Source organism: Delphinus delphis, chromosome 19 (genome assembly GCF_949987515.2).
Source record: "Delphinus delphis chromosome 19, mDelDel1.2, whole genome shotgun sequence".
Classification (NCBI taxonomy): domain Eukaryota; kingdom Metazoa; phylum Chordata; class Mammalia; order Artiodactyla; family Delphinidae; genus Delphinus; species Delphinus delphis.
Window position 1 is genome coordinate 29,868,964 of NC_082701.1, and position 13,176 is coordinate 29,882,139.

Consider the following 13,176-nt stretch of genomic DNA (forward strand, 5'->3'; position numbering starts at 1 on the left):
GCTATGGACTTCAGAGAATCCTTGGTGGGGCACTGTGGAAAACACAAGGTTCCTGTTGAGGTCTTCATGAAATTTATATTTAGCGTCATGAATGTGGATAGCAGATATCAAAGTGAGGAATATCTCAGACTTCAGTAAGCCAAATATAACTACCTACCTAAGATGCTAGAAATGATATTCTAATTTTTTTAAAAACCATTTATTTATTGTTTTGGTTACGCCGGGTCTTAGTTGCAGCAGGCAGGCTCCTTAGCTGTGGCTCCAGGGCTCCTTAGTCGCAGCTTGCCAGCTCCTTAGTTACAGCATGTAGGCTCCTTAGTTGCAGTATGCGAACTCTCAGTTGCAGCATGTATGCAGGATCTAGTTCCCTGACCAGGGATTGAACCCAGGCCCCCTGCATTGGGAGAGCGGAGTCCCATCCACTGCACCACCAGGAAAGTCCCATGATATTCTAATTTTTAAGGTCACATTGGAGTTTTTGTTTCAAATTCTTTTGGAACAGTTAGGTTTGAATGGGGGATGGTTTTACTTCTTAATTGATTATAGGGAACAGAAATAAAATCTAGAGGGTCTGTTTTTTATGGTTAAGTTTGTAGCACTTAATGAATGCATGAACTTTACAGGCTGAAATACTTTGCTTTTCAATTACCTGAGACTACCCAAGATGAATGGGCACCAGGTTATTTTCTTAATGTCATAACTGCACCTATAGAGTAAAAATTAGAGTTATCCAGTTAAACTTGAATAACCTCCCCAACCTAAATTTGGTAATTGCAGGATAAACATCACTTTGGGGATTGCATTTTCCCATCTGTTCTATTATTGATCATGTAAACTAGAAAATATCCTAATACTTGCTTTATACTACAGTATGTATGGGCTCCATACATATTTTAATTCTTCGAATGAATTATATATTAATATAATTCTTTATACATACTACATTAAAAAAAGGATTGGGATAATATTATCTGTATATTTTATGGATCATCATATGGAGTCAGGCAGAGGTGGCATCATTTTGTTCATCAAAGCTGCTTGTAGAAAGTGGCAGAGTTTGAGTTGGGCTTCTAGGGTGAGCCAGCTATGAAAAGAAACAAAGGTCCCAAGTATAATATGAATTATGTTCTTGTGGCCAGCACAGCTCTTCTTCTTCCTCACTAACAAAACCCAGATTTTATGCAAGGCAGCAATGCATCTGGTTTCTAAAAACCACTTTTCCCCAGCTTCCCTGATATTATCAGAAGTTCCTGGATATCCCCTGTTTAAAGAGATGAAGGGCAGCTTAGTTAGCACACCCTTTTGCCCTTTGCCCTTCTTATCTTGCCTACAATGTGGACGTGAGGCTTCAGGAAGTGTTGATATTCTGCACCGTAAGGATGAAAGCCACATATTAAGGATGGAAGAGAGGTGATTACATGGTCAAGCTGCTGTACCCGTTACGCACTGCCTATTTCCCAAGGCCATATGCAGAAAAGAAAAATAAGGCCTTATTTGGTTAAGTCACTATAGTCAGATTTCTATTACGAGTAGGCAAATGCAAAGCCTAACTAATACAGTTGCTTCAGAATTAAATGAAAAAGGAAGTCTAAGGAGTGGGAAAAGTCATTCCATGTCTAACAACAGTTTTTACTAGATATCTTCTAGTAAGTGGATTTTGAGGAGCACAACATATGGCATAGGTCTTATGTGTGATTTTTGATGTCATTGCTCAATATATGGGTTTATCGTTCACTATATTTTTAATTGTTTCCACATTACGCAACCCACTATAGTAGTTATGGGGTAGGGCAGGGACAAAAAGGATCCTAGAGCTAAACAAAGAAAGGAAGTGAGGGTTCTTCCCTCTGCCCATCACAATTTGTGGTATTACCAAGGATCTGGGGGTGGACTCCTATTGGATGCTCCAAAAGGAGGAAAGAGGAATCCAGTCACACCTCCAAAGAAGGTCATATAGTGCCCAGGAGGACCAAGTTGATCGGCAAGAGGGAAACAAAGCTGTCCTGCAAAAGGCACTGATTCTCTCTTTTTTAAACGGTAGTTGATTTACAATGTTGTATTAGTTTCAGGTGTACAGCTTCAGATTCTTTTCCACTATAGGTTATTACAAGATAGTGAATATAGTTCCCTGCACTATACAGTAAATCCTTGTTGTTTATCTATTTTATATATAGTAGTGTGTATCTGTTAATCCCATGTTCCCAATTTATCCCTCCCCCCACCCCCCGCCTTTGGTAACTGTAAGTTTATTTTCTATGTCTGTGAGTCTATTTCAGTTTTGTAAATAAGTTCATTTGCATTATTTTTTTTAGATTCCATATAAGTGATATATAATATTTGTCTTTCTCTGCCTAACTTCACTTAGTATGACAATCTCTAGGTCCATCTGTGTTGCTGCAAATGGCAGTATTTCATTCTTTCTTATGACTGAGTACTATTCCATTGTGTATGTGTGTTTGCATGTGTGTTTGCGCGTGTGTGTGTGTACCACATCTTCTTTATCCATTCATCTGCTGATGGACATTTAGGTTGCTTCCATGTCTTGGCTATTTATAAGTAGTCCTGCTATGAACATTGGTGTACATGTATCTCTTTTAATTAGAGTTTTTGTCTTTTCTGGATAGATGCCCAGTAGTGGGATTGCTGGATCATATGGTAACTCTATTTTTAGTTTTTTAAGTAATCTCCATCCTGTTTTCCATAGTGGCTACACCAATTTACATTTCCACCGACAGTGTAGGAGTGTTCCCTTTTACCCACACCCTCTCTAGCATTTATTATTTGTAGACTTTTTGATGATGGCCATTCTGACCAGTGCATTTCTCCAATAATTAGCAATGTGGAGCATCTTTTCATGTTCCTGTTGCCCATCTGTATGTCTTCTTTGGAGAAATGTCTATTTAGGTCTTCTGCCCATTTTTTTGGATTGGGTTGTTTGTTTTTCTTGTTACTGAGTTGCATGAGCTGTCTGTATATTTTGGAAATTAAGCCCTTGTCAGTCACATTGTTTGCAAATATTTTCTCCCAGTCTGTATGTTGCCTTTTTTTTTTTTTTTTTTTTAAATTCAGGTTGTATTCTGCTGTCTTTTTTGTTTTTTTAAGATTTTTTTGATGTGGACCATTTTTAAAGTCTTTATTGAATTTGTTACATTATTGCTTCTGTTTTATGTTTTGGTTTTTTGGTCTAGAGGCATGTGGGATCTTAGCTCCCTGACCAGGAATTGAACCCACACCCCCTGCATTGGTAGGTGAAGTCTTAACCACTGTACTGCCAGGGAAGTCCCTGTAGGCTGTCTTTTTGTTTTGCTTATGGTTTCCTTTGCTGTGTATAAGCTTACAAGTTTGATTAGTTGTCATTTGTTTATTTTTGCATTTATTTCTTTTGCAAAAGGCACTGATTCTTAACAAGGGAATGAAGGAAGGGAGGACAGTGCTGGGGTGGGAAGAGTGTCTGCAGTGGAGTTTGTGGTGTGTCTCTTGGCCCAGAGGGAGATGGAAATATAAGCTTCATAGCCAAAGAGGCCAGCAGCCCTGTGCCCCGGCACTCTAGCAGGGGTGGTGGAAGGATGGCTCCTTCTCACAGATCTGATGATAGAGGTGATCAGGGAGATGAGACAAATAGGGTTTGGAAGAAATCACACAAGGGCCAGCTGATGCACTGGATTTTGGTGTATGGGTCATACATGTAGGTGACAAAGAAGAAAGCTTCCAAGACCTTTTCTTATCAGCTCTGCATGATCTGACTCCTATCCCCATCTCTATTCCTATCTTTCTGTTACAGCCACACCGGCCACTTTTCAATTCCTCAGATAGACTGTGATCCCTCCCACAATGAGACCCTTGCACCTGCTGTTCTTTTTCCCTAGAGCTCTCCTCCCTGACATCCCAGGTGGGCTCACTCCACAGGTACCCTCTCCAGTTAATGCCTATTCATCTTTCAAGTCTTACCTCATCCCTTCCTAAGGGAATCTTTCCTAGATCATCCAGGCTAGATCAAGTTCCCCCCAACAGAATCTTGTTCCTTTCCTTCACAGAAGTTACTTCAGTGCAAAATTATACAAATTGTGATTATATGATTAATATCTACTTTCCCCACTAGACCGAAAGATCCAAGAGAGCAGATCTGTGTCTGTTTTTGCTTACCACTATACCCCTGGTACTCCAGCACAGTGCCTGGCATATTAGGAAGTGCTTAATAAATACTTATTAATGAAATTAATAAAGCCAGACGTTCATTGCTAAAGTGGAGATGATAATACTAGCTATCTCATAGAATTTCTTGAAGCCTAAATATGAAAGTGCTTTATAAAGCATAAGGAACTGTTTTAAAATTACTATTATTAAGAAAGATGCTTTAGATTATGATTCTAAATAAATACATTTGAAGAAAAGGATCCAAAGTCTTTTTTTCCCTAAAGGCTTACCTGAAACTTTCTCTTCAAGGCCTGGGTCATTACTGGGGTCAGCCCAGTTCCTGTTTCCATATTTTCTTTATTGGTAAGTGGGGTTCCACCTGGGCTCCTGCAAAGGTATTGAAAATATTAGGAGCTGTGTTTTATGCTGAATTTTCAAATGAATTTAGAAAGCATAAAGATAGGAGAGTGGATTACCTCTCTACATCGACTTTTCTGAGTAGTTTTCGCAGATCTAACTGGCTTTTACCAGGAGTACTGATAAAATACAGAAACAAAAGTTAGAGCTTCCCAGATTTTATAATTTTTCCAAAGCAAAGCAGTCATTTCTATAGGCAACATCCTAGAAAGTAGTTTGTTGCATTTGTTACTATTTATTACATTTAAAAATAGCAGTAGATGCAGATAGGAGCATAAAGTGATATAGTGATTCTAGTAAGTAATAGTTTTTGACTCAGTAATTACACATGTAAGAATCCATCTTAGGGCAAAACTCAGCTATGCATACAGATGATGGACAAGGATGTTTACTGAAGAGTTATAGAAAAAAAAAAATCACAAACAACATAAATGTCTCAAAACAGGATTTTTATCTATGAAATTCACATATTAAAAAACTGCATCTATTGAAGAAGTCAAAATGATGGTTTAAACTAATTTTTAATGAGATATGGGAAAGTTCATGACATATTAATGGGAAAATCCATATCTGTATGTATAATGATTATACACAGGTACACACATAAACATATCATATTTCATTGATTCCAAAACATAAACATATCATGTTTCATTAATTCCAAGAAAACTAGTTTTCTTATTTTATTATTTCTGAAATTGTGCTGCTTTGAAAATTCCTGATAATATTCCCCCCCCAATCTGTTATTAAATCAATGGTGTATTTTGTAATAAACAGCATCATGAAATGGAAATAATAGAGTATATGTCCAGAGAAAGACTAGAATGATAAACAACAGTATGTTAACAGTATGTGGCTATCTCCAATGATAGGATTACTTGCATGATTTTTGTTTTCTTCTTGAAACGTTTCTGTAGATTTCAATTTTCAATGATCACATGTAACTTTTAAAGTTAGAAATAAGCAAAAAATCATTATTTTAAGTAGCAGTAGAGTGTAGTACTGTGTATTTCCTTACATTAAGACATTTGTAACTCGAGTTGATAACACTTTGGACTTCGGTTTCAGGGAAACGCACCGCAGGTCGGAGACAGTAACTAGTGGATTCTGTGCCTTTGGTGATGGTACAAGCTTTAATCACAAAATGAGACACTATTAAAAACACATTTAAAAATAGCATTCAAAATGTAAACATACTAAAACAATAAATATTTGAGTGCTGAATATGTGTAAGATATATCTATTCAATTTTTATTCCAAAGCTTCAAAGTATATCTCTGCCTCTTCAAACTAATGGTTGGTAGATAAAACTGCCTAATTAAATAATTTGGGGATTTACCTATTTTGTTGAGGAGATCCAAAATTACTCAAGAAAAAAATAATCAAATACTTACCTCAGAATGGTTTCTATATTTAAGACTTATGCTTATTTTCCATTAAGGGACAACCAGGTTAAAAGCCGAAAGACCACGTTTGGTCAATGACATCTTACCTTCCTCCTTTCATCAAAACTCTGTGTCTTCTTTAATTTCACAGTCAGTAGATCTTTAACTGTTATATGCATGGGTACATTTTTTTTTAATGGTCCAGCCTTAAAATACATGGAGAGGTTAGAATTCAAATTGGAACCAGGACATCTAGTCAAATGCAAATCCAAATTTAATTTTTAAAGACTCTTTAAAAATTAACTTAAAAATTAACTCTTATTTCCCCTAGGAGCCTATCAAATTCTTTCCATTCAACCAAGAACAATTCTGTTTTCAGTATCCATGGATGCTAAGGCTATTGAAAAGTATTCACCAAAATGTAAGGCTTTGATAGTAAGAGATGGGCTAGTTCCTTGTAACTATGCATCTTCCTTAGGAGTCATTGTAATAGGACAGGAGATGAAGGAGTTCCTTAAATCAAAGTGAAATTTTGGGGACTTCCCTGGTGGCTCAGTGGTTAAGAATCCACCTGCCAATGCAGGGGACATGGGTTCGAGCCCTGGTTCGGGAAGATCTCACATGCCATGGAGCAACGAAACCCGTGCGCCACAACTTCTGAGCCTGCGCTCTAGAGCCCGCGAGCCACAACTACTAAACCCGTGCGCCACAACTACTGAAGTCCGCGCGCCTAGAGCCCGTGCTGCGCAACAAGAGAAGCCACTGCAATGAGAAGCCCGTGCACCGCAACAAAGAGTAGCCCCCGCTCGCCACAACTAGAGGGAGCCCGCGCGCGGTAACGAAGACCCAACGTAGCCAAAAATAAAAATAAGTTAATTAATTTAAAAAATTTTTTTAAAGAGCAAGTTAAAAAAAAAAAAACAAAGTGAAGTTTTGCCTGATCTCCCTAAAAGGATGACTCAGTTCCCACAGAGGAAGGACGTATATTCAAAGAGGTATATATTAGGGCAAATATAACAATAGGCTCTGCATTTAATTCAGCCATTTTCAACCAAATATATCTGTAGTGAAAATTCAGCAGATTTTTAAATAGGGCCAGGCCTATCTTAGTGATTCACAAATACTCTGGTCCCCTTGGAAGATAAGTAACTCTAATGGAGACTGGTTCTCCAGCCTAATGGCATTATACTTTAGGATCCACAAATTCTTTTTATTCTGACTTCACTCACTAAGCTATCTTTGTTTTTAATTTGGTTTCCCACAGAGATTTCCATTTTTGTAAAGAATCCAACAGGAATCTCCCACCTTGCTGGATTTCATTCATTTATCCTTGAAAAAAATCACTTTCATTTCCAAATCCCACTTTCGTGATCTCTCAGAGGACTGTGTCTTTAAAAACAATAATTGACATAATTAAGATATGGAAACAGAACAAAATGCAGCCCTTCCTGTCAAAGCCCTTAGCCCAGCCTTAAAAGGACACCTGGCTGTACTCCTTCATTACACACTGACCAAAACACACCTTTACTAGATTGTTTTTTACCTGATGTGCCTTAGTGAGATCAGATTTTCTGAGCAGCAAAGGTGCTGTCAGTGGTGGAGGCGGAGGGAGCGGGGGCGGAGGGGGCGGGGGCGGGGGCGGGGGCGGAGGATGACGACTGGCTGGCTGTGGCAGTGAGGTGAGCAGTACAGCCTCGGAGTCTCCAGGGGTGGTTAGAGCACATGCAGGCACATTTGTAAGTTTACCACGCATGTGACACATCTGACCACAGCTTGGACAGGAAGAATTTTCTGAGACGGCCTGGAAGAAAACGTTACAGTTGGCAACTGAAGAACAGATTTATTTGGTTCTTATGGTTGAGAGTCATCAAAACCATACCTACCATGTATTGAATGCTTTCTCAGTATACCATATGCTCCGTAATATTTTCTCATTTATCACAAGCTCATTCATTCATTCATATATTTGTTTTGTGTGTGCTATATGCCAGGCACTGTGGGTACAATATGAGCCCTGTCTGTCACCTCATCGAGCTGACAGTCCGGCGAGGAAGACAAGACATTAAACATACACAAAACACATTCAAAACAAACCAAAATGATACTTCAATAAGAGCCATGAAGTGTGCTGTGAGCATGAATAGTCAGAGGTCTGGGGAGTGATATTTAGCCATGATCTCAAAGATGAATTTAGCTTTAGCAGGTGAAGAAGGGAGAGAAAAACTGGGGGAAGAGTTCCTGGCAGAGGGAAAAACAATGCAACCAAGAATATAGTATGTTCAAGGAGCTGATAGAAAAGTTCAAGGGCCTGGAACATGACTGTTATGGGCTGAATTGTCCTCCCCCATTACAACTCATATATTGAACCCTCAACCCCCAGTACCTCAGAATGTGATTGTATTTGGAGATAGGGCCTTTAAAGAAGTGATTAAATTAAAAGGAGCCATTAGGGTGGGCTCTAATCCAATGTGACTGGTGTCCTTATATAAAGACGAAACTTGAACAAACAGGAGACACCAGGGATGCATGTGCACAGAGAAAAGACAATCTGAGGACATAGAAGGCAAGTCGAGGAGAAAGTCATTAGAAGAAGCCAACCCTACCAACACCTTGAGCCTAGACTTCTGGCCTCCAAAATTGTGAGAAAATAAATTTTTATTGTATAAGTCACCCAGTCTGTGCTACTTTGTTATGGCAGCCCTAGCAGATGAATACAACAACCCTAAGAAGTAAGGGGGCATACTACAGGCTGCTGTAACAAAGTATCACAAACTTGGTGGCTTAAAACAAAATTCATTCTCTCACAGTCCTGGAGGTTAGAAGACTGAAATCAAGGTGTCAGTAGGACTGCACTCCCTATGAAGGCTCCAGGGAAGAATCTGTTTCTTGTCTCTTCCAGCTTCTGGAATCTACTGGCATCCTTTGGTTTGAGGCCCCATGACTCCACTCTCTGCCTCTGTGGTCCCACTGCTTCTCCTCTTCTCTGTATGTTCTACTCTGCGTGTCTTTTATAAGGACACTTGTCACTGGATTGAGGGTCCCCCCAGATAATAAAGTATGATCTCCTCACCTCAAAATCCTTAACTCAATTATATATCTGCAAAGACCCTTTTCCCAAAAAAGGTAATATTTACAGGTTCTAGGGATTAGGACTTGGACATGTCTTTTGGGGGGCCATCATTCAGCTCACTACAGATGGCATCTTCCCACTTTATAGATGAAGAAACTGAGGTCCAGGTTGTGAAGTCCAGGTAATGAGGTGATTTGCCTTTCCTCCTCTGGTTAGCTCATCTTGAGGCACAAATTCTGGAAGTAGGGGTGTAATCCCGGAAGTGTCTCTCCAAACCAATGAGCACAATGTTTATTCTTTAGGTTTTAGACACTGAGAATAGGGGTCCTGCTTAGGGGAGTTCGGAGAGAGTGGATATTTATAGTTTTTTCCTGCCTACATCAGTCAAGAAAATAGAAACCACCCTGAGTATTTAGAAGAGGGGACATGTAATATAGTGAGTTGGTTATACTGCTGATGGAAGAGCTGAGAAGCACGCAGGGGACAGTGAGGCATCCCAGAGATTAGCAACGGCATAAAGCCATGAACACCCTGACACTGCATGGCCAAAGAGAAGGACAGTATAACCAGATCTCTGGAGCTGGGTTAACCCAGAGAATCTAGAAACATGGTTGACTTACCTAGTGGGAGCTGGAGTTAGGGAGGCAACAACAACAATTGCTGGAGAAATTGCCCAACACAGAGAACAAAGGGGAAAAATACCCCATCCTCTCTCTCCTTCTAATCTCTCATCAGTGTCTCCCATTAGTCCAGCACACCAGGAGCCAGATGACATGGAGCTTGGGGAATGTAGCCTGCAGGGGTCAGCCCCCCTCCAGCAGAGCCTCTGAAGTTTAAGGACTAGACCTGAGAGCAGACATGCCCAGAACTAGCACTAGCCTGTAGCCACTCCTCCTTCTAGTAAAAGCACACTGGGGTTCCAATGGGGGACAACCCCTTCCCTCCTTACCTAATTCTGGATTTGTTTTTCATTTGATAATACTAACCTTCAATGCTTCCTGGAGCTTGTGTAATTCACTTTCCAAAATGCGAAACCGTTGTTTTAGACTATGAAGTTCTTGGTGGCAGAAACGGGATGGAAAGATGGTGTCTTTCAATACTTCCAAACTCTGAAATTAAAAATAATCAAGCCTGAATCCAATGAGCAATATGATAAGGACAAGAAAGTGGTTTGATGTATGTTTTATAGAAGTGAAGGCAATAACAAGGACCTACTGTATAGCACAGGAAACTATATTCAATATCTTATAATAATTTATAATGGAAAATACTATGAAAATATGTGTGTATGTGTGTGTGTAACTGAATCACTTTGCAGTATACCTGAAACTAACACATTGTAAATCAACTATATTTCAATTAAAAAAATTTTTTTTATTGAAAAAAAAATTGGGCTTCCCTGGTGGCACAGTGGTTGAGAGTCTGCCTGCCGATGCAGGGGACACGGGTTCGTGCCCCGGTCCGGGAAGATCCCACATGTCGCGGAGCGGCTGGGCCCGTGAGCCATGACCGCTGAGCCTGCGCTCCGCAATGGGAGAGGCCACAACAGTGAGAGGCCTGCGTACAGCCAAAAAAAAAAAAAAAAAATTGAGGGCAGACATGACCACAAAATTTCATCTCATCTGAGTTTAGCCTGAGTGTCTGCTGACCTGAGCACACACACACATGAACACACACACCCAGTATGCAGAAAAACCGAAATGCTGAAAATATGTATGTCAAACCCATACCCAGGCCATGCAGTTCTGAAACCAGTTGTATATAGACCATACTCTATTTGTCCAAAGCTTTACTGCATCTTTAAAATTGGGAAATTTGAAGTTCCAGGACGGTCTTAGCCAGCTTCTGCTAAGGGGTGTATCTGTTGAAGGAATAACCACTCTGTAGGAAAAACAAAACCAAACAAAGCAAAAACTCCTAAGTTGGAATTAGAATTAACTCCTAAGTCTAATTAAATAACAAGCTAGTTTTATAGTATGACTCAGGAGCAGAGACTATCTAAAGCCAAATTCTTCATTTACTTCTAGAATTCCCAGATTAACTTATGCAACAAATATTTATTGAGTAAATAAATAGTAATAAATAAAACAACATAGTAAACAAATAGGTATCTGAGATTTAGTAATGAACAAAATAGATAAAAATCCTGCCCTCATAGAATTTACAGTTTCATGGAAGAAAGGTAAAAATAACTAAATGAATAATATATGTGGGTTGTTAGGTAGTGAACAAATGCTAAGGAGCAAAAGATAAAGCAAGAGAGGGAATGTGAAACGTTGGGTGGAGGTGAAAATTTAGATAGGGTAGCCAGGGAATGTCTCACCGAAAAGGTGACTTTTGAGAACAAACGTCAAGGAAGTGAAGAAACTAGCAGAGCAAATATTTGGGATAAGAGCATTCCTGGCAAGAGCAATAGTAAGTGCAAAGGCCCTGAGGTGGGAGTTTGTCTGAGGTGTTTGAGGAATAGCAAGGAGGCCAGATGACTAGGGTGGAAAGATTGAAGGAAGAGGATTAACAGATAATGTGAATCAGACCATAAAGGTCTTGTTGGTCATACAAAGGATTTTCATTTTTACTCTGATAGAGGAAGACCTTGGAGAATTTCAGCAGAGGAGCAATACGAAATGATTTTAATAGGCTCACTTTGGCTGCTATGTTGAAATACACTGCAGAGGCAGCAAGGGCAGAGCAGGAAGACCAGTTAGAAGGCTTTTGCAACATTCGGGAGAGAGAGGAGTCAAGGATGGTATCATGGTTACTGCTTTTTGAGGGTCTGTTTGTTTTAAAATTTTTTCTGTAAAGAGACCTTTAACAAAAAATGTATAAATATGTTATTGTGAAACCTACTGCCTTAGAGTTCTTAGATTTTAGAGTCTCTTTTAATAACACATTTAAGCCCTGAGTCCCAGAGAATAAATGATCAAACTTTACCAAAATAAAGATTTAAGTTTTAGTCATATACACCTCTTTCATCACTAAGTTACCAGGTTTATACAATTAAATCGACTAGGAAAGTAGAAAATAGTTACTGTGCACCTCAAACACAATTCCTTGTGATTTTTACTTCATTTGAACTCTTAAGCTATGATCGCTACATAAAATCAGGACGCTCAGTTAAAATTTAATTTCAGATAAAGGGTGAATAACTTTTTAGTATAAGTATGTTAGAAATGTTGCATGGAACAATACAAAAAACTCATTCATTGTTCATCTGAAATTCGAATTTAACTGGGTGTTCTGTATCTTTATTTGCTAAATCTGGTAACTTGTTCCTAAAATGATCAGATTTTTAATATTTTCTCTGTTCCATATTACGCCTTACCTTTCTGGTGAGGGTGGTGGAGCGGGAGGTGTAACTAGCTTAGACTGAAAGTGAGAGGCCTCTTTTCTTTTGAAAAATCTTTTCGCTTTGGCTTTTAGCTTTCTTCTTCGTTGCTTGAACTTGGGCATGGTTTCTGTAGAGAAAATTTGTTTTTACGTTTTTTATTGAGGAATAATACATATACATAGAAAATACACAAGTTTTAACTACAGTTCAATAAATTATCACAAAGTGAACACATTCTTGTAACCGCCACCTTGGTTAGGAAATAGGTCACCACCAGCAACCCAGAGTCCCCTTGAGGCAGGAGATAGATGGGCCCCAGGCTGAGCAGCTGGAATCTGTCCCCTGTAGACAGATATTTCAAGATGAAGATAATGGCAGGAGCAAGAAGGAGCTGAGTTCTGTTTGGATAAAAAGCTAAAGAGACCACATATTTCTCATTCTTGAGGTCAAGGAGACCCCCAAGCGACACATGTGCAAAAAGGATCCTTGGGGAGGGGGAGCCAGACCATAATATGTTCTGCTAACTCCTCAGAGACCAAAGATGGAATCCATCTCGGCTAAAAGATGTGCATGCACACAGGGGAGGGCCCTGTGCCAGACCAAACATGGACTCAAAGTCAGACAAAGCAAGATGATTGGCCAGTGGTAACCCAGAACTGCCCCCATATAAGTAACATAATCCACCCCAAAAGTGTGTGCCGCTCTCTCTCTCTTGCTCTCTGAGTTCACCCGTGCTTTCTCTGCATGTATCTTCTCTCCTAATAAGCATGTTACTTGTCTCACTACTTTTTATCTCTTTGCCGAATTCTTTCTTCAAAGCAGACAAGCACCAGGGCAGTGCT

At 39.5% G+C, this 13,176-nt stretch overlaps 1 protein-coding gene across 1 annotated transcript; it reads right to left on the reverse strand.

Moving 5' to 3' along the window:
* Positions 1-214: 214 nt before the first annotated feature.
* PRR11 (proline rich 11) lies at positions 215-12,456 on the reverse strand. Its single transcript, XM_059996335.1, has 9 exons — positions 12,329-12,456; positions 10,737-10,887; positions 9,993-10,115; positions 7,480-7,737; positions 6,044-6,142; positions 5,570-5,682; positions 4,611-4,670; positions 4,425-4,521; positions 215-1,084 (listed from the first exon to the last, which is right to left on the reverse strand). The coding sequence occupies exons 1-9, from the start codon at positions 12,454-12,456 to the stop codon at positions 1,001-1,003; spliced, it is 1,113 nt and encodes a 370-aa protein (XP_059852318.1). The 3' UTR covers positions 215-1,000.
* Positions 12,457-13,176: the final 720 nt, after the last annotated feature.

Excerpts from the sequence above, each read along its gene's own strand:
- PRR11 (XM_059996335.1), bottom strand. The coding sequence starts at position 12,456 with ATGCCCAAGTTCAAGCAACGAAGAAGAAAGCTAAAAGCCAAAGCGAAA. Across the intron at positions 7,738-9,992 it reads AGCTCCAGGAAGCATTGAAG|GCCGTCTCAGAAAATTCTTC; the intron begins GTTAGTATTATC and ends GTTTTCTTCCAG. Across the intron at positions 1,085-4,424 it reads CCTTGAAGAGAAAGTTTCAG|CTGGCTCACCCTAGAAGCCC; the intron begins GTAAGCCTTTAG and ends TTCTTTTCATAG.